The sequence below is a fragment of the Yamadazyma tenuis genome, chromosome 1 (assembly GCF_029203305.1).
Source record: "Yamadazyma tenuis chromosome 1, complete sequence".
In the NCBI taxonomy this organism is placed as follows: Eukaryota; Fungi; Ascomycota; class Pichiomycetes; order Serinales; family Debaryomycetaceae; genus Yamadazyma; species Yamadazyma tenuis.
Genome location: NC_089461.1, coordinates 1,652,785 through 1,676,520, shown reverse-complemented (window position 1 = coordinate 1,676,520; position 23,736 = coordinate 1,652,785). Strand labels below are relative to the sequence as shown.

Sequence of the window (23,736 nt, the reverse complement as noted above, 5' to 3'; positions counted from 1 at the left end):
GAATCATACCTCAATTGATTATAAATTTATCTAATACCGCTCAAGCACCAAAAAGCGCCTCCCGCTGCGATTTTGAGTTTTTGTCATAGTTTGGCACATTTCCCAAGCTCGTCACCCGCACTGCGTGTCTGAGTCTACCATTCTGATCGTTGTAATCGGGAATTGCAATGTGGTTACTGACACGGTTATCCCAGATAACAGAAGTACCCAACCCTGGCTTGGTGGGTTGCCAGCTCACACGGGTTTGGATATCCAAACTCTTCTCGTACACGTCAAACAAGTAGTTCAAAATCACCTGTGACTCCGAGTCTTCCAATCCCACAATTTTCACAGTGTGGGCCCGGTTGACAAAAAGTGACTTCCAGCCGGTGACCGGATGGGTAATTACCAAGGGGTGCTCTCTCAAGATATGTTCAGGAGCCCCAAGAACATTGTCTCTGTTCAAGTACCGGTGAGCAGACTTGTGCACCGCGGTCTTGCCTTCTAAAAATTGTTGCAATGGCTGCGAAAGCTTGTCAAAAGCCCCATACCCTGACGCAAATCCGGTGTCACCACCGGTAGTGGGAATCGAGTCGAGGTGAAGGTGCGTGATGGCAGCTGGGCTGAACTCGTGGTCCAAGTCCGTGTGCCAGCCCTGATGGAGACCCTTTTTGTAGGTGATCAAAGGCCCCACACGGTTGAAAGGCCCCCACACGGTGGTGGCCCCACGAAGACCAGGAACGTGGGCAACCAATGGGTGCTCTTCGACTTCACCGTAGTATTTGCCGAGTTCCAAGTGCTTCTGGGGAGAAAGGTCTTGGTTTCTAAACACAACCACCACTCTTTCAGCTACCAAAAGGGCCAATTCATCCAATTGTTTTTCGTTCAAGTCACCCAATTGTAAACCCACTACTTCCGTTCCAATCAACGGAGTGATTTCACGGATCTCCTTAGCAGCTCCAAGTAAGTTTTTCTTGCTGGGGTCGGCATTCCGGCCTCTTTCGACATAATCAGGATTCGCCCGGTTTCTGATGGCGTATCCCTCATCGAGGAAGTGGGGGATGTTTTCTGGTCTCTCAGGGTATCCCTTGGATAAGTCGATCCCGTACTTTGCAAATCTGTTTCTGGTATGTTCCGGAAGCTCGTCGCCTGACAATGAGTCCACAAACCCGGGTCTGTACCCGTTGACGTTCTTGAGGTCCACCACAATCTTGTTGTCGTTGGTGGTGTCATTGATGCCATGTTTGGCAAGAATCTTTCCGATTTGATCGAGGTCGGCGTTGGTCTGAGCAGTGGTGGCCATTTTGTTTTTATGTATTGATCGTCATTGAAGAAGACGTAGTGGTGTTTTATAGTCGACGGTAGTGGGTGCTTAGTAATGTATTGTGGCTACCCCACAGCAATAGAGTATTTGGGCCCACCACAATTTTCGCAGCCATCAACTGTGGCATTGGGCACAATCACCAGATAACATGGAAAGTATAGACGGCCAAATCAGGATCTGAATATCAGGGGCGCAATATAGACCTCACTGGTAGTCTCAAAATGGTACTGGAAGCGACGCTAGATGTCCCTGGGATTTTCCCGGATTTATCACACAAATATATTTTTCGACGAGTATGTGATGAATTTGAGCCAGATCAATCGCTGGATCAACTGACAGATCGAACCACACCCCACTACATCTTCCAGATCTCCAAAATCAAAGTGGACCCCCCTAAAACCCCCTGTATGCAAATTATTAGATAACCCGGTTTATTTTCGTGTATGCGCAACCTGTGGCATCTCATTGCTAATCGGCCCTCACACTCTCACACATTAACTTTAACAGCCACAGACTCAGTAATGCCGATACACTTAAAACCCCTGATCTGCTTTTTTTTCACCTCCAACGATGACTTCTGGATCGTACGAACTTCCTAGAAAAGTCAAAGATGTTATAGTCATTGGAGGTGGTGCTGCTGGAGTAGGTGCAACTCTAGGCCTTCTTAGAGATGAAGATAAGTACTCCAGTATTCGAGTATTTGAAAGAAGGCCACAGGGTGGGGGGTTGTGGACCCACACGCCGGCTTCCGGGTCGATTGATGTCCCTTCTTTGGACCCACATACTTCAGTCCAGCCTGACTCCAATCTTCATTGGCCTAGTGCCGTTTACGACAATTTGGTGACAAACGTGCCATACGAAATGATGTCGTATTTGGACTTCAAATGGCCCCTTAATACCCCTTTGTACCCTGAAAGGCAGAAGGTGGCCCAATACTTACAGGGTGTTGCTCAAACCATTGATAAGTACATTGAGTATGGTGTTAGTGTGGACGATGTGGTACAATTGCCTGATTTAAGATGGAAGGTAACCGTAAGACCAACCAACAGTACAACCACCCAAGAATATATTGTGGACGCAGTGATAAGTGCTTGTGGCCACTATGATATACCCAGAATTCCTGACGTTGAAGGCCTTAAGGAATGGAACACTAAGTTTCCCCTGTCAGTCTCACACTCAAAGTTGTATCGAAACTCGGCAGCATTTGCAGCCGATTCCAAAATCATCGTTGTGGGAAATCTGGCTAGTGCTATCGACATAGCAAATCAGTTAGCTGAGGAGTTACCTGATTCTATTCAGGTTTATAAGTCGGTGAGGACTTTCCATGATAAGGGTGTTCGGAATCCACAAGTTATCGAAGTTCCCCAGATTTCAAAATTTCTTGCAGACACTAAAGCTGTCGAATTGGTCAACGGTCAGACCATAGTTGGAGTCGACAAGATCATCTTTGCAACCGGATACTTGAAATCAGTCCCTTATTTGAAGACTATCAACAACTTAGATAAGCCTATTATCACCGATGGAAATCGGCTTAATGGCATATACAACCACATTGTACCGTATAACTACCCTGGATTAGCATTTGTAGGAATCGTATTGTACGGTGGTCCTATGATATTGACTGAGTTACAAGGGGCATGGTTATCTCGATTGTTTCAACGGGATCTTCAGTTGCCTAGTTATGATGAAATGGTTGCATGGGAAAACAATTGGGCACAAAAGTCAGGACCTAATTCTGCAAAGTTCCATGAATTGAGAAATCCTGACGATGTGCTTTACTATAACTCACTTGTCCGAGACATCAAAAACTCACGCAGGCCGGATGGAAGATATCCTGACTACATGAGTCAAGAGCATATTAACATTAGAGCCTCATTTGACCTTCTTAAGAAGACTTATGTTGCATTTCTGAAAATCAACGGGGCATCAACTGGAGGCATTCTGACGTTCCGAAAGGATGCAAACATCTCTTTGGTCGAAAGTCCATTAGCCCTTGGTGCGGCCGAATAATCCTATTTATTTATATTTATTAATAAAGATATGCACAAATGAGACTAATACGTACTCACTTAGCTGCGAAAAGCATTTTATTTCTTACAAATATAATTGTCACAAAGAATTGAAGTCACAAAACATAAAAACCGATTACCACTTGTAACGGAAGTTTATGTTGTCAATATCGGTCATGTCCAGGAAATCTGTTTCTCTATTTTCCTCTGGTGCTTCTCCATAGAGTTTATCCCTTCTTTTGTTCTCCCTCCAGCAGACTACCATGTACAACAAGACAGAAACAATTGTAAGAGCGTAGGCCCCAAAAATGGCTGCCACTCCCAATGTGTATGTAGGAGATTGACTTGTCTTGAAAAACTGAGGTGCAATCAAGTTACTCACAGCGTATGTCAAGAAGTAGATAGCATTGGCAGTGACCTTTCTCGTGAACCCAGCATGGTTAGCAGCAATAAGGTTCAAGGAAATAATGTAAGATCCCAAGTAAAAGAACCCAAAGTAGAGGGAAACAAGTCTACTTCTGTACCATGTTAAAGGAAGCTTGTACAAGCATCCTGTACCAACAAAGGCAGGAAGTAAGTAGAAACAGAGCACAGCTCCTCTAAAGTGTTTCTTCTTAAAAAACTTTTCCAAAAGAGCAAGGGTTCCACTGGCCATATACACAGATACCGTTTGCATAATACCAGTGGGCATAGTCAATAAGGTACTGTCTCTTGAACTCCAACCCAACCCATTGACAATCAAAGGACTGAAGTTGGTAAGACCTCCATTTGGAATCGAGATAAACAACTGGATAGCCACCATAATCCATACCTTAGGATCCTTGAAAGTCTGAAAGAATTGTTCTTTTTTGAACTTAGTATTCTTCACTCCAGTCTGGTTCTTTCTGACTCTGTCGATAACAATGGCTTTCTCTCTCTCGTTCAAATAACGACAACTGACTGGCGAATCGGGCAAAAGAAAGAATTCTAGAAGCCCGTAAACGGAAGATAATGATCCAATAATCCAAATAAAGTATCTCCAAGGCAGGTACTTGACATCAGTGTAACCACCAACAGCGTAACCAATAGTACCGGTAAAAATAGTAGAAAGCCCAGTGTAAAAAAGACCCAATCTGATAGACTGTTCGGGACCTCTCTTGTACCAAATACTCATGATAATGAGGTTAATTGGTACAATAGGTGCCTCAGAAATCCCAAGAAGAACTCTACAGGCTACCATTGTCTGGAAGTTCTTAGCAAACCCCGAACCGATCAAAATAATTCCCCATACAAAGAAGCAGCAACCGGCCACTTTTGCAACTGGTAATTTCTGAAGAATCACACTACTAGGGAAACACCAGAACAAATAACCAAAATAAAACGATGACCCAATCCAACTGTACTGGTTTCCCACAAGATTAAGATCTGTTTGCATACCGTAGATGGAAGCAGTACCGTTGGAAACCTTGTCCATAGCAGCGAAAGTAACGTTCAACCAAAGAAAGGGGATAAGAAACATGTCACATTTCCAAAGGATTTTCCGCTCTTCAGCTTTGGTATATCCATCTTTTAATATATCTGCGTATTTTGCAGCAATATCTTCAGCTTTTGCAAAGAGCGAGTTGGAGTTCTGGATGAGCTCATCCTTACTGTTAATCTCATTGATGTCAACCACCAGCTGATCCTTCTTGGTGATAGATTCTTGAGAAGTCATTGTTTGGATTGTTGAAGGAAATGGAGTGTGGTCTTATATACTAAACTTGTAGGGTGGTCTGCGGAAACCGATGCTTTTTCCGTTATCATCTCGAAATGCATATTTTTCGGACCAATGTGCCTTGAATGATGATTGTTGAGGGCTTAATTGTTTATGAGTTTCTGAAGGGCCCAGACCTGTCAGTGATACTTCATTTCTTGTTAGAAAGTCTTCATTGTGAGTTGCATTACTAGGTAAATTTGAACAGTAACAACATTCTTAGAGCCCATAATTATTGCAAAAAAAAAAAATTGAACTTATCAGAACGTTGGACGGATTTACTGCAGCGTTTCCGTCTCGTATGGGGCATCAGTTAACCCGCATCGGCATGTTTATATTTAGATAAGCAGTTATCAATTCCCTTATCGCGCGCTGACTGGATAAGGTTATATCCCACTCTATGAATGGAAGAGATCAAACAGAAAAGTATGTGAGGTATGTGATTGGTGCCTTAAAAGAAAAGAGAATATGATTTCACGGAAGTGGTAATAGCGACCGTTTGCAATTTTCGTTGAATATCGCAATTGCCGAAACAAAGGCGTACGAAGGAAAAGTGGACTACTAGAACTAGGATGGATATTCACAAAATACACAACAGGAAGCTGAGGGGTGTACGAGTTACTGTAAATTGAGAGGCATATTAGTTTGATATTTAATTTATTAGCATCCCTAATTATCACTATCGGTATCCTGAACTTCAATACACGCAGTCACAGCGCCATCAGAAATGTCCTTATAAACATCAAATCTTCTTTGAGTTTCAAGAGGGATGTTCCGTCTGAATGAAGCAATGGCTTCGGGTTCCAAAGTACTGTAGAGAATCTCTTCTCCGTCTCCAGCTTCAACAAGGATCTTTCCACTTGGATCCACAATAAGAGAGTGACCGTAGACAGGGTAACTGAAGTCTGGATTTCTTCCTGGTGAACACATAATGACATAAACTTGGTTGTCTATGGCTCTAGAACGTGCCAAAAGTGACCAGTGAAGAGGTCCGGTGGTGGTGTTGAAGGCACTTGGGTATAGCATACAAAAGGCATCATTTCTTGAAGCAATGGCTGCAAGTTCTGGGAACCGAATGTCGTAGCAGATTCCTTCACCAACAACTCCAAACTCTGGAACCTTGATCAAAGTGGCAGAAGTTCCTCCGGTGAAGGTGTCACTTTCTTTAGCAGTGATCTTGTTAGGAATATCAATGTCAAACATATGGACTTTTCTGTGGTATCCAATCATGTTACCAGTCTTATCAAAAGACAAGGAGGTGTTGTAGAGAGTGTCCTTGTATTTTTCAGCGAAAGAACCCCCAATAACATTGACCTTGTACTTTTTGGCGATGTTGCACAACATTTCCGATCTTGGACCTGGAACCTCTTCAGCAAACTTTTCATAATATTCCTTTCCAAGTGGAGTAGAGAAATGCTCCCCGAAGACAATCATTTCTGTTTCTGGTTTTTCTGTCATAGCCTTTTCTACCAACTCGTCGACTCTCTTAAGGTTGGCTTCGAGGTCAACAGTAGGCAACGTTTGGATCAATGCCACATTTAAAGGTTTAGCTAATACCATTTTTTTTGGTGGGTAAAGACTATAATAATGTATCTCCGATCCTCCTTGTCCTTTTATACAAACTGTGATTTCAAGAGTCAAGTCATATAGGAGACGTTTTCGGACGGCAATTGGTGATCCACGGAAAGAGGTGCTTAATCCGAAGATAAATTTTCGCAGCCAGTCCGATTCCTGATAAGAAACTATTTAAATTGTCCTGAATAACCAAATATCTTCGACTAAACAAACAAAATGGGAGAATTAGAAGATACTTACCAAAAAGACATCAAAGAAATCAAGGAATGGTGGGCAATGGACCACAAAAAGCACTTGACAAGACCTTACACTGCTGAAGAAGTTGCTCAGTTTAGAAACAGTGTTAAGACCGATTACCTTTCGTCCATCCAAGCTAGAAAACTTTGGAAAACTTTGAATTCTTACCGTGCTGCCAAAGAACCTCTCATGACAGTTGGATGCGTTGAGCCATTGCTTGCCTCCCAAATGTCCAGAGCCGGTTTAGAGTGTGTTTATGTGTCTGGGGGTGTTAGTGGACTCACTCAAGTCGAGGAGCCAGGTGTGGATCATGCAGACTACCCTTGGGACACTGTTCCAAGGGTTGTCAACAGAATTGTAAAGTCTCAGATGTGGAGAGACCGTACTCAAAGACAACACCTTCTCTCTTTGTCCGAGGAAGAAAGAAAAACATATCCTCAGTTTGACTTCTTACTTCCCATCATTGCAGATGGAGACATGGGGTTCGGAGGTGTTACCACCATTGCCAAGTGCACTAAAGTATTTGTTGAAGCTGGGGTGGCCATGTTCCACTTAGACGATTTGGCCATTGGTTTGAAGAAGTTCACCCAGGGTATTGGTAGAACTATTATTCCAACCAGTGAATACTTGAAGCGTCTTACCGCAGCCAGATTTCAAATCGATGTGATGGGTGCTGACACTTTGTTGATGTCTCGTATTGACTCGTACCAGTGCGGTTTCATTACCTCTGTATTTGATGCTAGGGATCACAAATACGTTATGGGTTCCACAAACCCAGACATCGCTCCATTGATAAAGGTGTTGGCTGATGCAAGACAAGCTGGAGAAAGTATCGGGGCTGCGAAATTAAAGTGGTTCAAAGATGCTGCAGTCATGACTTTTGACGAAGCTGCAGAGAAAGACTTGTCTGCAGATGAGTTTGCTGCTTACAGCAAATTAATTGACGGTGATAAGTTTGCTAGTTTAACCAAGAGAAGAAAATATGCCAAGGAAGCAGCTCCAGAGAAGACTATTTTCTTCGACTGGGATGATGGTAGAAACTCCTATGGTCACTATTTGTTCAAGCAGTGCATTGAGTCTGTTATTGACAGAGCCATCGCTGCTTTGCCATTGACTGACACAACCTGGGGTCGTGTTGATGCTCCTATCCCTGCTGATGTGGAAAAGTTCCATGTGGAATTGAGTAAGGTCTCTCCAGGCCGGGTATTTGGATTTGGATACGTTGGGGCTTACAACTTCGCTAAAGCAGGATATACCGAAGAGCAGGTCAAGAACTTCCATAATGATCTTGCTGAAATGGGTGCTATTTGGCAAGTGCAACCAATTTTTGCTATTCAAGGTATTAACATGTTCAATAACGAGTTCCTTAATATGTGGAAGAAAGAAGGTATTTTTGGGTATGCTAGAGACATTACCAAGAAGGCAGAGGACCCTGCTCCTTTCAAACCTGGCGCCTTCGCTTCTTGGGGTGGAGGCTATCTTGCTGATGGTTTTATTGACATCACCGATGCAAACGACCACCAAATTCCACTTGAGTAGTATATCAAATAGTTTTCTAGTTAAATTATATTGCTGTACTATACATACATTCAAACCCCAACATATGATTCCAATGTTCCATATTCCTTGTCAGTTTGATCAGAATTTTTATTCAGTATTTTGTCTTCAGAGACCTTCTTCCGCTCCTCATCTCCAACTTCCTTCTTGAGAACCTCAAACTTACTCTTGTACCAATCTAGATCCTTGTTCAACAGTGATATATCCTCTTGTTTCCGATCCAAGTCAGAGGTTAATTTGTTGATTTTGGTCACTAGCTGTTTTGTTTGTAGTTCGGTTTCGGCAAGTTCTGATATTTTGGCTTTGATAGTTTCAGCATCAGAAACCATCTTTTGGTCCTGGATTCTTCTGGCTGCCTCGATTTCTTTCAACCGAGACTCTGAAGCAGCAGCCAGATCCCTTAGCTCAGTCAGGGCTATTTTCTCAGCGTTGAGGCGTTTAGAAAAGGTTTCCTTCTCGTGCTTAAGGTGGGATATGTTTTCATTGATACTGTCAACTAACTTCTGAGACTCACTCAATTCTGTTTTAAGGATGTCCCTTTCTTTTGTCATATTTTGTAGATCAGCCTCGCATTTGTTGTAAGCGTCTTTGGTCAGTTCAAGGGCTTTCTGTAATGCACTAGATTCATTGGTCTTTTCATCCAATGAATCTGCAAGCTCTTTGAGTCTGGATACCACACCCTTGAGTATGATCTGGTACTTTTTGGTTTCTTCGTTACCTTGGAGGAAACCTTCATTCAACTCCTCGACTATGTTAACTTCTTCCTTTAGTTCTTGCTCATTTTCTTGTACTGACTCTTCGCTTTCCTTAACCTCAAACTCTTCATCGTCAATGTTGATGTCGCTCAAACCAGGAATAACCTCTTGGAACTTTTCAAATAAAGAGTGATATCTCTCTCTAACAATATCATACAACTGTATATCATTTTTATGTGAAATCAACAGTTTCAAGGTGTCGGACAACTTTTTCTTGTATACTATTATTTCTTCTTCCAAAGATGCAACAGGTATAGCCGCGTTTGTAAGCTTAGTCTCTAATGCACTAACCTCCGCTTCTAGAGCTGTTATACGTTTCTTCTGTTCCTCGATTATGTTGTCTTTGGACTGGAGCTCTTTCTCCCATTGCTGAGAGTTCTTTTCTTCGATTTCCTTTGTTAACTCTTCATTTTTCGTCACCAACACTTTATTCTCTTTTTGCAACTCTTCATTTTCCCTCTTATGTCCTTCTATGAGTTTGTCCTTAACACTCAACTCGCGTTCAAACTTGAGAGTTTCCTCGCTATATCCTAAAAGTTTCTTTTCGCTGGCTTCAACAATCTTTTGACAGTACTCTGTACGCTCAGCCATAGTATTTCTCAAATCTTCATTGGTTCTTTCCAAGTCATCGATCTTGGTTTCTCTTTCGGATATCAAACTTTCAACCTGGGAATTGAACTTATGTCTGAATAAGGTTTCCATTTTGACCTTCTCTTCATCACTAGCTTGTAGTTTGGCTTCGAAGTCTTTGCTTTTGGTTTCGAACAGATTAATTGATTTCTCCTGTTCCGTTAATTGGGTCTTCAACACTTTAATTTTGGTCTCAAGATCTTTCTGGATGGCTTGGCGTTCCTCTATATCCTTTTTGTATACATTTTCCTTGTCTTCAAAGAGTGAATCATTGGATTCGAGTATCAGGTTCAACTGATCCTTCTTCTCCTTCAACTCTTCTTCACATTTTTTGAGTTTTGTTTTGATGTCAAATTCAAACAGTTGATACTGATGGTCCTTACCTTGATAGAGACTACCTAGGAAGAGGTTTATACAAACCAGTACAACCAAAAACAAAAAGAGCATCCAGTGTTGTGTAGAATTTTTCTAACGCGAATGTAGTTGTGGTGAATGCGAGTAAACAAAATGGAAGGTGATTATAATAGAATTTTGAGAGGTGCTAGAGTGAATTGAGAGTAACTGAGTAGCTTATATTGTTTTATTGAGTTCTGAGGGTATTTAACAGAGCAATTGTTCCATAAAGCCGTTGATATTCACAAACTTGAGTAAAATGTTTTATAAACCCGGACACCACTATGCTCGGTGTGGCCGTAACTTTTTGGTCGCAGCACTAATTCTATCGATTGGTTTGTGGTTAAAGAATACAAACGCATATTGGCGTAGCCTCCAATTCCAGTAAACACAATCTTCTTAGATCTCATGCCCTGGTATCCTCTTGTACATCCTCTATTGATTTCCACGGTTTCATCCCCACAGTCTCACCCCCTCCTCGCCTATAATATTTTTTCGCAGCAGTTCTCCAGATTCTTGTCGCACCAAAATAGTTTATCACTCGTAAGATACGACCACTATTATTTATTCAAAATGGACATCACCCCAGCCAGCTTCTCCGGTACCCCCCGATCACGGTCTAGGTCCCGGACAAGAAACTCTACAGCCAACTCGCGTTCTACCAGCTCCAACCGTCGGCCGTCGTTGGGAAGTAGAAGATCCCTTTCTTCATCCTCGTTAACTAAGTTATCAGTAGTTCCCACCAACGTCGATGACGCCGTGGTTCCCTCCGTGCAAGCCACGTTGGACAACTCTTTGCCACTTGACTTCTTCAAACAAGACATTTGGGCGTTGATCAAGACCTTGAAAATTGGCAAATGGCATAAAAAGCAGTTGGACCCCAAAAACATCCAAGTCAACCGAATCTCAGGAGCTTTGACAAACTCCATCTACAAAATTGAGTACAGAGACGGGTACATCAAGATCCCTTCGTTGCTCTTGCGAGTCTACGGGAAGAACGTCGACGAGATCATCGACCGGGAGCTGGAATTAGAAGTGTTGATCAAGTTGTGCCTCAAGCGCATTGGTCCCAAATTGTTGGGAATCTTCACCAACGGGAGATTTGAGCAATTCTTGGAAGGTTTTGTGACTTTAACTAAGGAGGAGATACGACACGAGGTGATCTCCCAGATGCTAGGTAGAAGAATGAAGGATTTGCACTACAAGATCCAATTGGAATACAAAGACTACAAGGATAACGTGCCAATGTGCTGGAAGTTGATCAGCAAATGGTTGCAAATCTATGAGACTGATCTTAGACAAAATTTCCTCCAGCATGGAATCAAGGACGAAGACATCTTTTTGACGGAGTATGAGGTGTTCAAAGCCAAGGTGTTTGAGTACAGAGACTGGTTATTCACCAAGTATGAAAGAACCGGGTTTGCGTCGAATTTCAAATTTTGCCACAATGACACCCAATACGGCAACTTGTTGTTGCATGAATCATTTAATCCAGGCGATATCATTGTGGGAGAAGGCACCTCTACCGGAGTCAAAAACACCAGCAACAAGAGAGATACCAGTTTGGTGGTGATTGACTTTGAATACGGGGGAGCCAACTTCCCAGCCTTCGACTTGGTGAACCATTTCTCCGAGTGGATGGCCAACTACCATGACCCTGAAAAGTCGTACTTTTTAGATGAACTGAGGTACCCAACCAAATTAGAGCAGTTGAATTTGATCAAAGCGTACATCGAGTACGACTTCCAGTATCCCTCATCAAACTTGAAAGTTGACTCCGAGCCCGATATCACCAAGGTCACGCCCGCCGAGTTGATAGAGTTCGAGATCAAGAAGATATACGATGAGTGTGTTTTTTGGAGAGCATCTGTCCAGGTTTACTGGTGTATCTGGGGTTTGATCCAAAACGGGCCTTTCAAGCAAAAGGATATAGTGGAGCAGTTAGGAGCCACTTCTTTGGAACGAGGCGTGGACGGCACGTACACCATCACCACGGGTCTCACCAGCGTCGAGTTGAACGAAAGTACCATCGAAGATGAAATCACCTCTGCTGATGACGAGTTCAACTATATTAAGTACAGCCAGCAAAAAGCAGCACTTGCTATAGGGGATTTTATTTCGCACGGACTTTTTGACCAGCTGTCTCTCAGCCCCCAGTGCCAGCATCTAGTAAAGACGCTCGATAGCCTGGTGTTCGGGCCCCTCGAGTAGTTACATATAATAAAGCTCTGCTTTCAATATAAAGTAGCCTAAGTTTTCGCAGTCTTCGCATCGCAATTTCTTCTCAACATGCTCTCATTCAGAACCTCAGGCTATAACGGCTACGGTGTGCAGTACTCGCCGTTCTTCGACAACAAACTAGCGGTAGCCACGTCGTCCAACTACGGGTTGGTGGGCAATGGCCGGCTCTTTGTGCTCAGCATCGCGCCGTCGGGACAAATCATCAACGACATCTCATGGGACACCCAGGATGGACTCTTCGACGTGAGCTGGAGCGAGGCTCATGAGAACCAGGTGGTGGGTGCGTGTGGCGACGGGTCCATCAAGTTGTTTGATCTCACAGTGGGCCAGTTCCCAGTGATGAATTTTAAGGAACACACTCGGGAAGTGTTTTGTGTGAACTGGAATATGGTCGAGAAAAACACATTTTTGTCAAGCTCGTGGGACGGTACAATCAAGATATGGGATCCCAGTCGGGCACAATCGCTTTTCACCCTCGCGTCGGAGCGGGATCTGTCAATTGGCGGTGGTGGGCAGCTTGCGTCCTCGGTTCCCATTTCTCACCAGCAGAACCACCGACAGATCAATACCGCCAACTGTGTGTACAACGCTGTGTTCTCTCCCCACCTGCCACTGACGATCCTCTCATGTAACGGGGGGTCTCGTGTCCAGGTTTGGGACATCAGGTCTCCTCGTCCGTTGACAGTGGAGTACATTGCCCACTCGGGCCTCGAAGCATTGTCTTGTGACTGGAACAAGTACAAGGCCAACATCGTGGCTTCGGGTGGAACCGATAAATCGGTCAGAATATGGGACCTACGGATGATTAATAGGGTTGACCAGAGTGTACCAGGAATGCCATCGCACACGGCCAGAGGTCCCACACCGCTCAACGAGCTCTTGGGCCACGACTTCGCCGTCCGCAAGGTGGTGTGGTCGCCCCATAGTGGCGAGGAGCTCCTCAGCACCTCGTACGACATGACCTGCCGGGTGTGGCAAGATAAGTCTAATGAGCGTGCTCGTTTTCTCAACACTGGGGTGGGAGGATGTAGAGGTATCATGAAAAACCACCGAGAGTTTGTGATTGGCGCCGACTACTCTCTCTGGGGAGAGCCCGGGTGGTGTGCTTCCACTGGCTGGGATGAGATGGTGTACGTGTGGGACTCTAAGAGACTATAGTGGTTTGTGGTGGATAATTTTACTGTCCTGTATATAGATCCATTCGCTATTTGTGTTGGCTTGCCCGATGCGGTAAGAGTATCAACATCATTCCCAACTCATTGCAACTACTATTTAAAGGAAACGGGCCCCTGTTTGTACTTTAGCGAACATGGAGTCTTTATACGTGAACTTGGACTTTCGGTATTTCTTGAAAAACAAGTCCTCATCAACGGTGTTTGAGACCCACAACCACTTATGGCGTACCAACCACTTACCACATTTGAACTATCCCAATTGTGAAATCTTGGACAACTTGTGGGAGTTGCAGGATGCAGTGCACAAGTTGAATGCCCATGATGGAGGTGATCATGTCGACCTTTCGGGGCCCACGGCAGATTTACCAGTAATGACGGTGTTTTTCCAGGGTTCCAAAGACTTTGTCAATTATGCCAGAGATATCATCTTGGGGCTGTACAAAAATATCACTTGCAAAACCATTGAGTTAGTGCAGCTGCAAGTGACAAAGATGTCGAAGGATCCAGAATTCTTCTGCAGATTGACCAAGTTGTCGCAATTGTACAATGTCGAGATTATTGTCAATCCCACCAACATGATGGTCTTTGGGTGCCAGGACAATGTGACGGTCATAGACACCGAATTGAGGGTGTTGGTGGACTCAATGATAAACGGTTACTTTATCGACTCGGTTAACATCAACTTATCGCTCCTTCCACTCGTTGGGGGTCCAAGATTGCTGAACTTCAGCGAAATCGCCAAACAGCTGAACGCAAATATGTACTTACCAGACTTGTTACCTGACTTGTACAACTCTGGAATCTACTCCGACTACAACGGATTCAAGATTTGGATCACTGCTTCTAAAATGGTCGAGCTTTTGAGTGCTAAGGCCATCTTGAACAAGCTTGTCTCCAATTTGGAGGCTACATTCTACACCAAGGTGATCGAGGTGTCCAAAGAAAAGTTGGATTTGTTGGTATTGAACCGGGATTTTGATTTGTTGAACATTATGCTTGAAAACTGCTGTTTCATCCTGCTACCCAAATTGGGGGATTCAAGCAACAAAGTAACGGTTCAAAGTTTCGATGAAGCCAATGTTAATGACGCCATAAAGGACATATATCTGATAACAAGCAAGTATTACAAATTGTTGATTAACAATGAGCACTCTATGAGATACCTGCAAATCACTGACTTGTTGGTGAAGGAGTTCAAGTTGATTGTCAAGTTGAACTACAGTGGTCTTGAGATTGTGGGAGAAAACACCGAAGTTAAAAAATTCTTGGGTGTGATTAACTCCAACAGCTTGAACTTCAAGATCCAGTTATTGATTGAAATCAACAGAGACCTGAAAGACTTCATCAGCGGAAAAAAGAACGGGAAAGTGATGAAGATCTTGAACCAGGTAGACGATGCGTCGGTTGTGAAGTTCTTGGATTTAAATGAGTACAATTTCTTGATCGATATAGTGATTGAGAACTCCCTAAACTTGAACGGCTTGATTCATATGATAGAGTTAATCGAGAACGAGTTGCCATTTGAATTAAAGTTCAACATTCCGGAAATGTTCCACAAGTCCATCATTGGAAACGGAGGCTTAATTATCCAGAGCATCATGAAAAAGTACAATGTCTATATCAAATTCTCGAGCCAGAGGAAAGACAGCACTGGCGGTGGAAATAACTATTACGGATTTAAGAGATTCAATAATGTGTTGATAAAGTGTCCTACCAAGAATTCGTCCAACATCCAGTTGGTCAAAGACGAAATTGACGGTTTGATGGTGAGCTGTTGTGAAAACAATTTAAGCCACAACTACTTGAACAAAAATTTGAACAACTCCATCTACACCTCAATTGACTTCAAGTTGTTGAAATCCCACTACTTGCTATTGATTAACAACTTCAAGTTGAATACCATGAATAATTTGGAGATTGAACACCAAAGTTTCATCGACTGGCCCAACTACGAAGATTTCGGTGACAACCAGTCTAAAGACATATCCATCAAGGGCTCAGACATCAAGTTGAAGTTCTTCGTCACCAATTTGATTAACAGCTTACCCACCAACTATAAGGTTCTGTTGAACAGACATCCAAAACTCAACTCGTTGTTGCGGTCTACTAGATTCACAGAGGAAGTGCTCACACCTATCAAATTGTTCCACAACATGGAAATGACGTTTTTCGAACGGCAAGCGTCCTTCGAAATTTGGTTGAGTTTCTACGATGCTTCAAAGCTTGAAGCATCCGTGGAGCTTTTGAGCAGTTTCTTTCAACGAGAGAACCTCCTTATCGTCGAGAAAGCCCCGGCAGACTTTAATCCCTTGACCATCAAATTAAACGACATGAAACTCGATAACGACAAAAAGGAACGCAGAAGACCCAATAAGCCATTTAGTAAGATTACCAACGAAGTATGAATATATAAGCATGAGTAGTATGATACCAATAAACAGCATAACAGCAATGTTCGGATTTTGCAACCGAATGCGGGAAACTTGCCTGTGTATTGCGTAGAAACATTGGGTCTTTAAGGTGGTACAATTACAAGTTAAAACCACCCGTTTGGGCTGTAGGTAGAATATGAAGGTAAACCACTAATGAGGGGCATACCAGTGTTGAATCGTCACCATCTACATATGTCAGACATCTGAAAACTTAAAGTTTTTTTGGAAAGAAATTTGGTTGGGTGCAGGAAGCTTCCATGCTCAACAAATTACGGCAATGGCTGAAAATTAAAAAATTCAGAGTATAAAGCCAAGCGGTTTCCCAACACTCATGAATGAGCAAAAATGGAGGCCGTCAAAAATGAGATTAACCACAAAATCGACTTGGTCAAGCTCGGGCTCCCCAGCCGTGAGCTTTTCCGCTTCGACTACGGCAAAGCACCTTACCCCCCATCTCCTTTCGAGAGCGACTTCTTAACCTCCATATTCATCAAATCCATGCATGTGGCCACCCCCATGACCATTGCCCTCGTATACTTCTCACTTGTGCACTTCATCAACCCCAAGATCTTGGATCGCCAGATCAGGGTGGCTGCTCGTGCTGGTGATGGTAAAAGTGTAAAGTCCAATCGGTTGCCGGCGGCACCGTTTGCGATTGCCAAAACCTGGTTTTTCAAAATGTTTGTGATCATTCATAATGCATTTTTGTGTGTATACTCTGTGTGGACGTTTGTGGGGATGTTGGCCACCATCAATAGCTCCAAGAAGTTGATTCGGGTCAACTTTGAAGACTATAATTTCAAGTTTGAGTCCAACTTCCAGAGCTTTTTCCAGTCTGTGTGCGATGTGGACAACGGCTTGTTCAACATGAACTTGCCAGTCAACAACCTATTGTTGTTTGGATGGTTGTTTTACATCTCCAAGTTCTATGAGGTGTTGGATACTGTCATTATCCTCTTGAAGGGCCGGCAACTGTCGTTGTTGCAGAGTTATCACCATGCCGGTGCCATGATGTGCATGTGGGCCGGAATCAGGTTCCAGAGCCCACCGATTTGGATTTTTGTGGTGTTCAACTCGTTTATCCACGCGTTGATGTATTTCTACTTCACGTTGAGCTGCTTGAAGATCAAGGTCCCTACCTTGTTCAAACGGGTTTTGACTTCGATGCAGATTACCCAGTTTGTGGTGGGAGGCTCATTGGCGATGTTGCACAGTTTTGTGTACTTCACAGACTTGAGCACCAATACATTGATCAACTGTATTTCGACGCCGGACCAGGCGTTGCCGTTGATCATCAACGTGAGCTACTTGACACCGTTGACGGGACTCTTTGCGGCGTTCTATGTGGAAAGCTACTTGAAACGTAAGTGATGTAATTTGAACCGATGGCTGCAAATCCGCACTGCTGAGTACGAGCACGTACAATATTGGGTGTGCGGGTCTAACAGACTACTTCAGGACATTTCCAGGTGTAAAAGCAGTGTTGTTGGTACAAAGGTGATATAGTAAGTACAACCTAGGGATACTAGGGCATTGGTCCACAACTGTGCACTGAAGAATTAAACTGTAAATACTATCTTTAAATACATAAGATCGAAAAAAATTAACACCATATTCGTAAACCCAGCATTCTGATTCGTACACCCAGAATTCTGACCCATACACCCCCTAGCTCTAACCTCCTACATTCCCTATTCCAAACAAGTCTGACCCATACACCCACACTTGCTCTAGCAAATCCTAATACCTCATGGACTCTTTCTCCGCCTCCATTTTTCTCCCCCAAAACGGACCACCCGGTTAATCCAGCTGCCCTATATCACACGCCTTAGCTCAAGTGTCCTTTCACTTTCCAAAATACTAATATTCCTTCCGCTACCGCTACCCCAGAGATTACGTCATGAAAACCAAGTCGCGAAAAGCAAATCTTATTGGAACGCTTATACTGAGAGGGCTACAATGGAACCGTTTGAAAACACAAACCAGCCAAGCCAGAACGCGGCCAGCAGAGGCAGTTTGGACACGGACATTGAATCATTGCACCAACGCGAGCATGAGCAGGAACTGTTGCTTATGGGTGAAATAAACACGACAAGGCGAGCTTCAATAAAGCTCAACAAACACAATAAAGTCATTAGCAACAAGCGGTTCGGCGACCTCAAGCTCGAGATGTCTCACCACGAACATCCAGGGGGAGGGTCAAGCAGCAACAACGATGACGACGACGATGCCGATGAGGCTGATGAGGCTGATGAAGCTAAAAAGTTCCATGCTCATACTGAGGACTCAGATGACGACCATGACCCCGTTCGGTACCATGGCAGCGAGTATGTTGACGATTTCGGCCACTCATATGAGCACATCAACTTCAATGCCAAGGAGTACACGCGTAAGTTGAAGTTTAAGGGCAACCGGCTTGTGTACTTCACATCTGCGTTTGTGTCGCTTTTTGTATCACTTTTTGGATACGAACAGGGAGTGTGTTCGGGGATCTTGACGTTCACCACATTCAACGCGTACTTCAAGAACCCTTCGGCCCTGGAGATTGGGCTTATCATCTCAATTTTAGAGATTGGAGCCATGATTTCATCTTTGATGGTTGCTCGTCTCAGCGACAGGTTTGGCCGCAAAAAGACAATTTTGATCGGAACCTCGATATTCATGGTGGGTGGTCTGCTCCAGAGCTTTGCGGTGAATCTCTATGTGTTCTCTGTGGGGCGAGTATTGAGCGGGTTCGGTGTGGGGATTCTTAGTACTATGGTCCCGTCGTATCAGTGTGAGATTTCTCCCAGTGAAGAGCGAGGCAAGTTAGTTTGTGGTGAGTTCACAGGGAATATCACCGGATATGCGCTCAGTGTGTGGGTGGACTACTTCTGCTATTTTATCCAGGATGTGGGTGATGCCAGAAAGAACCCCCATACTTTTGCTGCCAATTTAAGTTGGAGGTTACCGCTTTTCGTGCAGGTGGTGATTGCGTTTGTTTTATTTATTGGCGGATTCTTCATCGTCGAGAGTCCGCGGTACTTGCTTGATGAGGATATGGACCAGCAGGGATTCAACGTGTTGTGTCTTTTGTATGACTCGTCTCTCGAGCACAACAAGCCTGTCAAGGAGTTTTTCCTCATCAAAAACAGCATTCTCAACGAGCGAATCACGATTCCCAAGTTCGAGAGAAGCTGGAAGAACATGCTTAAGAACTATCGGACCCGGGTCTTCATTGCGTGTTCGGTGTTTGCATTTGCCCAATTCAACGGGATTAACATCATCTCTTACTACGCACCTATGGTGTTTGAAGAGGCCGGTTTCAACAACTCCAGTGCCCTTCTCATGACTGGCATCAACGGAATAGTATATTTGTTGTCGACGATTCCACCGTGGTTCTTGGTCGACAAGTGGGGCCGTAAACCCATTTTGGTGAGTGGAGGCATTGCCATGGGTATTTGTCTTTATATGATTGCTTGGATGATATGGCTTGACAAGTCATATACTCCCAACATGGTAGCGATGTTGGTGATCATATACAACGCTGCGTTTGGCTACAGTTGGGGACCCATAGGGTTCTTGATTCCACCGGAGGTGTTCCCTTTGGCCATACGGAGCAAAGGGGTATCGTTAGCTACTGCTACCAACTGGTTGGCCAACTATATAGTGGGACAAATGACCCCCATTCTCCAGGACTCAGTCAAGTGGGGGTTATACTTGTTTCCAGCGACGTCGTGTGTGATTTCCATCGTGGTGGTGGTGATCTTTTACCCTGAAACAAAAGGAGTGGAGTTGGAGGACATTGACCGGGTGTTTAACGAGTTCTATAATACCAAGGGTTCCCAGCCCCAGATGAACGAGTATTTTCGGGTTGATGAGGCCACGGAGATGGCGGGCGATGGGTTGGAGCTTGATGAGCTTGACTACGAAACGGACTTTCAGAGACGGGATGCCCTCTAAAAGTGTATCAGGAGTACAAAACACACGCATTGAAGAACAAATAAAACTGAGACTGGCTATAGGTCTTGTTAGCTCCTCGTCTTCCATCGTACGTGACGTACAGTTCAAAAATCTGGATCACGTCAATAGTACAGAAACAGCATGGTGACTTAGATGACTTCTACATGGATCTTATCCTCTATTTGAACTGCAAGTGGGATGGGTTTCTTATCTGTATCTATAGCTTGTGATACGAGAGAGCACAGAAAAGCTAAATGGTCCTTGAATTTACAGACATGTATAACTCAAAACCACAATCGACCCGAGTATTATATATTTATATTCTTCATCACCATCGAGAAACCTTCTTGGTTGAAACCTCTTTGCTGTTATAAATAAGCATGCATATAGTAACAGATATAGCCATTACTGACAGTAAAATGATTGTCTTCTTGCTTATACTGTTCGTTTCCAAAGAGGATCATTGCTAGATAATAAAACGCGGAGAACTATTCTTTTGTTAAACCGAGAACCATTCACAAAAATGGCATTGTGAGAAAAACCAATGAACAGACAAAAGAATGGAGGATGAGAGTTACTTTGTTGGACTTTTGAGACAGTCAAGAAAATGATCAAGGATAAGAATTATTTACTTTGACTTTTGAGGGAGTCAATTGGGTAGTGAATTGCGTGACAAGTTGCATCTCCTTCTACGGAGGAGCTCCGGAACCACACTTGGATAAAACCCAGATCCCATCGTGCTTCGGCTTTCATCACAAGAAACGGAAAGCAAACAACTACAGAGGCACCCACCGACAGCTCTATTACACTATTAGATCTGTAGCTATATGTATACATGGTGTTGCCAGAATGGAGCCGCTGGGGGTTCCGGGATGTCGCACCGACATTATTCCGTGCGATCCCCTATCCACCCAGTGCGTCCGGAAGACGAGTTAGGCAAATACCGTTTTGGGCCCTCCGGCGTGCCGCTCAAGTGGTTCCAAAAAAAGATAGGCTTTACTTTTTTTTCGCCGTCTGATATAAAAGAACACAAATCCCCTTTTCAAGCAAAACATCCAACCTCCCATTTCCTCTCACATATCATGGCTATGGCGTCGCCCATTCCGATTCCCAACCGGGGTAGTAGCCTGAGTCGATTGAGAAAACAAAGCCTCATTCGGTGCTGCTCCAAATCGTCGGGTGATAGATCACTTTCCAGACTGGCGCTTATGGAAAAACCCACTACCCCCGTGTACATCAATATCAACTCGATAAAATCCAGTGTAAATGCCGACTCCCATCCTTTGGAACATGACTTCCAAGATAGTGACAATGATAGCGTATTTGATGACAGCTTTGAAAACAGTAGCATCACTTCGGCAAACTCCTCGATAAACTCCAGTTTCAATAGCTGTTTAAGTTTGTGCAGCCCTCCCACCGGTATGAATATCAACCGCAAGTCTAAAGGGGTGTCCCAGATCCAACTCTTGACCATCAACAGCAACTCCACTCCAAGCACATCTCCCACCAACTTAAGCCGACTTTTAAAGTCTTTACCAGTAGCGCCAACCCCAAAGCCTGTTGCGAACAAGTCAATTGAAATCAGAGACTTTTTGAATGGCGAGCCCACGCGGTTCCATGAAGCCCTCCCATCAGTCGAACTCCAGACATTCAAGACAACCACCGCCACCCCCACCGACTCGTTGTGGCCTGGCTGTCGCAGCTCCAACAACTTTCGAAACCGCGACGATCGCATCAACTCCAGCTTCTTGAAACTCTACGCCATCGACTTCCAGTGTCGCTCTACTGGGTTGTTGCCTCACTCCAACCACGACCCCATCCGTCCCGATCAGACCCAGTTCCATGCCCAGCACAATATGCACAAGCTCTCGGCCCGTAGCAGAGATAAGTTATGGCAGAGCATCATCTTGGCTCCTCGATCCGACACCACCCCCACACCATCAATCGACCACGGCAACTACGTGTTTGTGGGTGGCCAGAAATCGTCGGGAAATAGTTTGACCATGAAGCATGGCGACATTTTACCGTGGTCCCACGACAACAAACCCAGCTTGAAACCCACTGGAATCCTCAAGACTTGCAAGCCCTTGGTGAACGGAACCAACCCCAACTCGGGAGTTTCACACTGTCAATACACCATCAAGGGATGGAGCAATACCCGGTGGCTCGAGTGCTCGGCCACCGCCGCTTAATGACATAACGACCTAATGATCTACACGACACTTATTTTATAGAGTAACATAGTGAATCCACGTAACGCGACTTATTGTGCACCCTGAGGCAGTGGTTCCGTATGGGCCGCGGGCGGCCAGATGGGATCGCCAGATGGGAGGCCAGATGGGACCGCCATATGGGAGGGCTAAATGGGAGGGCTAGATTTAAAGCCAAACTTCCAGGAACAACCTCCAAGGTGCTGGCCACTTGCTCTGTTTTAAAGCCTTAGCTGAAAACGGCGGGAACCTTAATCTAAACAATTTGTTATCTTTAATTTGCTCTGGGCCATTTCTTTTTTTGAGTGCCTACCCGCTGGCAGTCGAAATCAGTTCAAAGGCATCAGATGCACGACTTGCGTGAATTAGTGGATGTGCGTTGCGGCGTAGTGGGTGGTAAGATCCGGGGGGTTCCCGGGGGGTTCTAGCACCGACCGACTGAAACAGCCAAGCTTAGCGGGTCTCCCGCTGGAAGACCCGACTCCAATCGGTAGACCGGCGGAATTCTCAGTTTCCGTCGCGACATTTTACAAATACGCCACTGGGGGCGCGCTACTGGGGGATCTGCCCCGGGACACGCCCTCTGCGTGCCCCGGGCACAAAGCCCTTTGAGCAGCTCTGCTTCTTTTTAGTCACGTGCCCACCCCTAGGGCTCGCCTCCCTCATCAGAAAAATTTCTCACTGAAAAATTTCTGCTCCAACAACTACAATGGCTCCAAAAGGTAAGAAAGTCGCCCCAGCCCCTTTGGCTAACAAGTCCGCCAAGGTCTCCTCCTCCCCCAAGAACCCCTTGGTTGAAGCCTCCCCAAAGAACTTCGGAATCGGACAGGCTATCCAACCAAAGAGAAACTTGTCGAGATTCGTCAAATGGCCTGAATACGTCAGATTGCAAAGACAAAAGAAGATTTTGTCTTTGAGATTGAAGGTTCCTCCAGCCATTGCCCAGTTCTCTAACACCTTGGACAAGAACACCGCTGCCCAAACCTTCAAGTTGTTCAACAAGTACCAACCAGAAACCAAGGCCGAAAAGAAGGAAAGATTAACCAAGGAAGCCGCTGCTATTGCTGAAGGTAAATCTGCTAACGATGCTTCTCCAAAGCCTCTTAACGTCAAGTACGGTTTGAACCACGTTGTCTCGTTGGTGGAAAACAAGAAGGCCAAGTTGGTTTTGATTGCCAACGATGTTGACCCTATTGAATTGGTCATCTTCTTGCCAGCTTTGTGTAGAAAGATGGGTGTTCCATACGCCGTCGTCAAGGGTAAGGCTAGATTGGGAACCTTGGTGCACAAGAAGACCTCCTCTGTTGCTGCTTTGACCGAAGTGTCTGCTGCTGATGAAGCTGAGTTGGCTAAGTTGGTTTCTACCATCAACAACAACTTCCTTGAAAAATACGAGGAAAACAGAAAGCACTGGGGTGGTGGTATCTTGGGAGCCAAGGCTGAAGCCAAGAGAATCAAGAAGGCCAAGAACTCCGACGTGCCAGTTCCAGCCCCAGCTCCTGCTGTTGCCTCTGAATAATTTAATACTATTAGTATATACATTAA

At 44.5% G+C, this 23,736-nt stretch overlaps 12 protein-coding genes across 12 annotated transcripts; 8 read left to right on the top strand and 4 right to left on the bottom strand. All coding sequences in view use genetic code 12, as the record gives it.

Annotated features, from left to right (window-relative positions):
• Positions 1-40: 40 nt before the first annotated feature.
• On the bottom strand, positions 41-1,282 carry PSN45_000805 (uncharacterized protein; the record flags this gene model as incomplete). The annotated part of the gene is made up of 1 exon (XM_006688202.1): positions 41-1,282. One exon carries the CDS (start codon positions 1,280-1,282, stop codon positions 41-43), a length of 1,242 nt encoding a protein of 413 aa, XP_006688265.1.
• A 591-nt stretch (positions 1,283-1,873) lies between these two features.
• fmo1 (thiol-specific monooxygenase) lies at positions 1,874-3,313 on the top strand (the record flags this gene model as incomplete). The annotated part of the gene is made up of 1 exon (XM_006688200.2): positions 1,874-3,313. One exon carries the CDS (start codon positions 1,874-1,876, stop codon positions 3,311-3,313), a length of 1,440 nt encoding a protein of 479 aa, XP_006688263.1.
• A 135-nt stretch (positions 3,314-3,448) lies between these two features.
• On the bottom strand, positions 3,449-5,005 carry PSN45_000803 (uncharacterized protein; the record flags this gene model as incomplete). Its single annotated transcript, XM_066157526.1, has 1 exon — positions 3,449-5,005. One exon carries the CDS (start codon positions 5,003-5,005, stop codon positions 3,449-3,451), a length of 1,557 nt encoding a protein of 518 aa, XP_066013623.1.
• A 708-nt stretch (positions 5,006-5,713) lies between these two features.
• Positions 5,714-6,604, bottom strand: NIT3_1 (Omega-amidase nit3; the record flags this gene model as incomplete). Its single annotated transcript, XM_006688198.2, has 1 exon — positions 5,714-6,604. The coding sequence occupies one exon, from the start codon at positions 6,602-6,604 to the stop codon at positions 5,714-5,716; it is 891 nt and encodes a 296-aa protein (XP_006688261.1).
• A 231-nt stretch (positions 6,605-6,835) lies between these two features.
• PSN45_000801 (mitochondrial 2-methylisocitrate lyase) lies at positions 6,836-8,395 on the top strand (the record flags this gene model as incomplete). The annotated part of the gene is made up of 1 exon (XM_006688197.1): positions 6,836-8,395. One exon carries the CDS (start codon positions 6,836-6,838, stop codon positions 8,393-8,395), a length of 1,560 nt encoding a protein of 519 aa, XP_006688260.1.
• Positions 8,396-8,445: 50 nt separating this feature from the next.
• On the bottom strand, positions 8,446-10,245 carry PSN45_000800 (uncharacterized protein; the record flags this gene model as incomplete). The annotated part of the gene is made up of 1 exon (XM_066157525.1): positions 8,446-10,245. One exon carries the CDS (start codon positions 10,243-10,245, stop codon positions 8,446-8,448), a length of 1,800 nt encoding a protein of 599 aa, XP_066013622.1.
• A 519-nt stretch (positions 10,246-10,764) lies between these two features.
• On the top strand, positions 10,765-12,402 carry PSN45_000799 (choline kinase; the record flags this gene model as incomplete). Its single annotated transcript, XM_006688194.1, has 1 exon — positions 10,765-12,402. The coding sequence occupies one exon, from the start codon at positions 10,765-10,767 to the stop codon at positions 12,400-12,402; it is 1,638 nt and encodes a 545-aa protein (XP_006688257.1).
• Positions 12,403-12,480: 78 nt separating this feature from the next.
• On the top strand, positions 12,481-13,590 carry PEX7 (peroxisomal targeting signal 2 receptor; the record flags this gene model as incomplete). The annotated part of the gene is made up of 1 exon (XM_006688192.1): positions 12,481-13,590. One exon carries the CDS (start codon positions 12,481-12,483, stop codon positions 13,588-13,590), a length of 1,110 nt encoding a protein of 369 aa, XP_006688255.1.
• A 151-nt stretch (positions 13,591-13,741) lies between these two features.
• On the top strand, positions 13,742-16,012 carry PSN45_000797 (uncharacterized protein; the record flags this gene model as incomplete). Its single annotated transcript, XM_006688191.1, has 1 exon — positions 13,742-16,012. One exon carries the CDS (start codon positions 13,742-13,744, stop codon positions 16,010-16,012), a length of 2,271 nt encoding a protein of 756 aa, XP_006688254.1.
• A 372-nt stretch (positions 16,013-16,384) lies between these two features.
• PSN45_000796 (uncharacterized protein) lies at positions 16,385-19,981 on the top strand (the record flags this gene model as incomplete). The annotated part of the gene is made up of 2 exons (XM_006688189.2): positions 16,385-17,402; positions 18,171-19,981. 2 exons carry the CDS (start codon positions 16,385-16,387, stop codon positions 19,979-19,981), a joined length of 2,829 nt encoding a protein of 942 aa, XP_006688252.2.
• A 1,082-nt stretch (positions 19,982-21,063) lies between these two features.
• PSN45_000795 (uncharacterized protein) lies at positions 21,064-22,173 on the top strand (the record flags this gene model as incomplete). Its single annotated transcript, XM_006688187.2, has 1 exon — positions 21,064-22,173. One exon carries the CDS (start codon positions 21,064-21,066, stop codon positions 22,171-22,173), a length of 1,110 nt encoding a protein of 369 aa, XP_006688250.1.
• Positions 22,174-22,900: 727 nt separating this feature from the next.
• On the top strand, positions 22,901-23,710 carry rpl8_1 (60S ribosomal protein eL8; the record flags this gene model as incomplete). Its single annotated transcript, XM_006688186.1, has 1 exon — positions 22,901-23,710. The coding sequence occupies one exon, from the start codon at positions 22,901-22,903 to the stop codon at positions 23,708-23,710; it is 810 nt and encodes a 269-aa protein (XP_006688249.1).
• Positions 23,711-23,736: the final 26 nt, after the last annotated feature.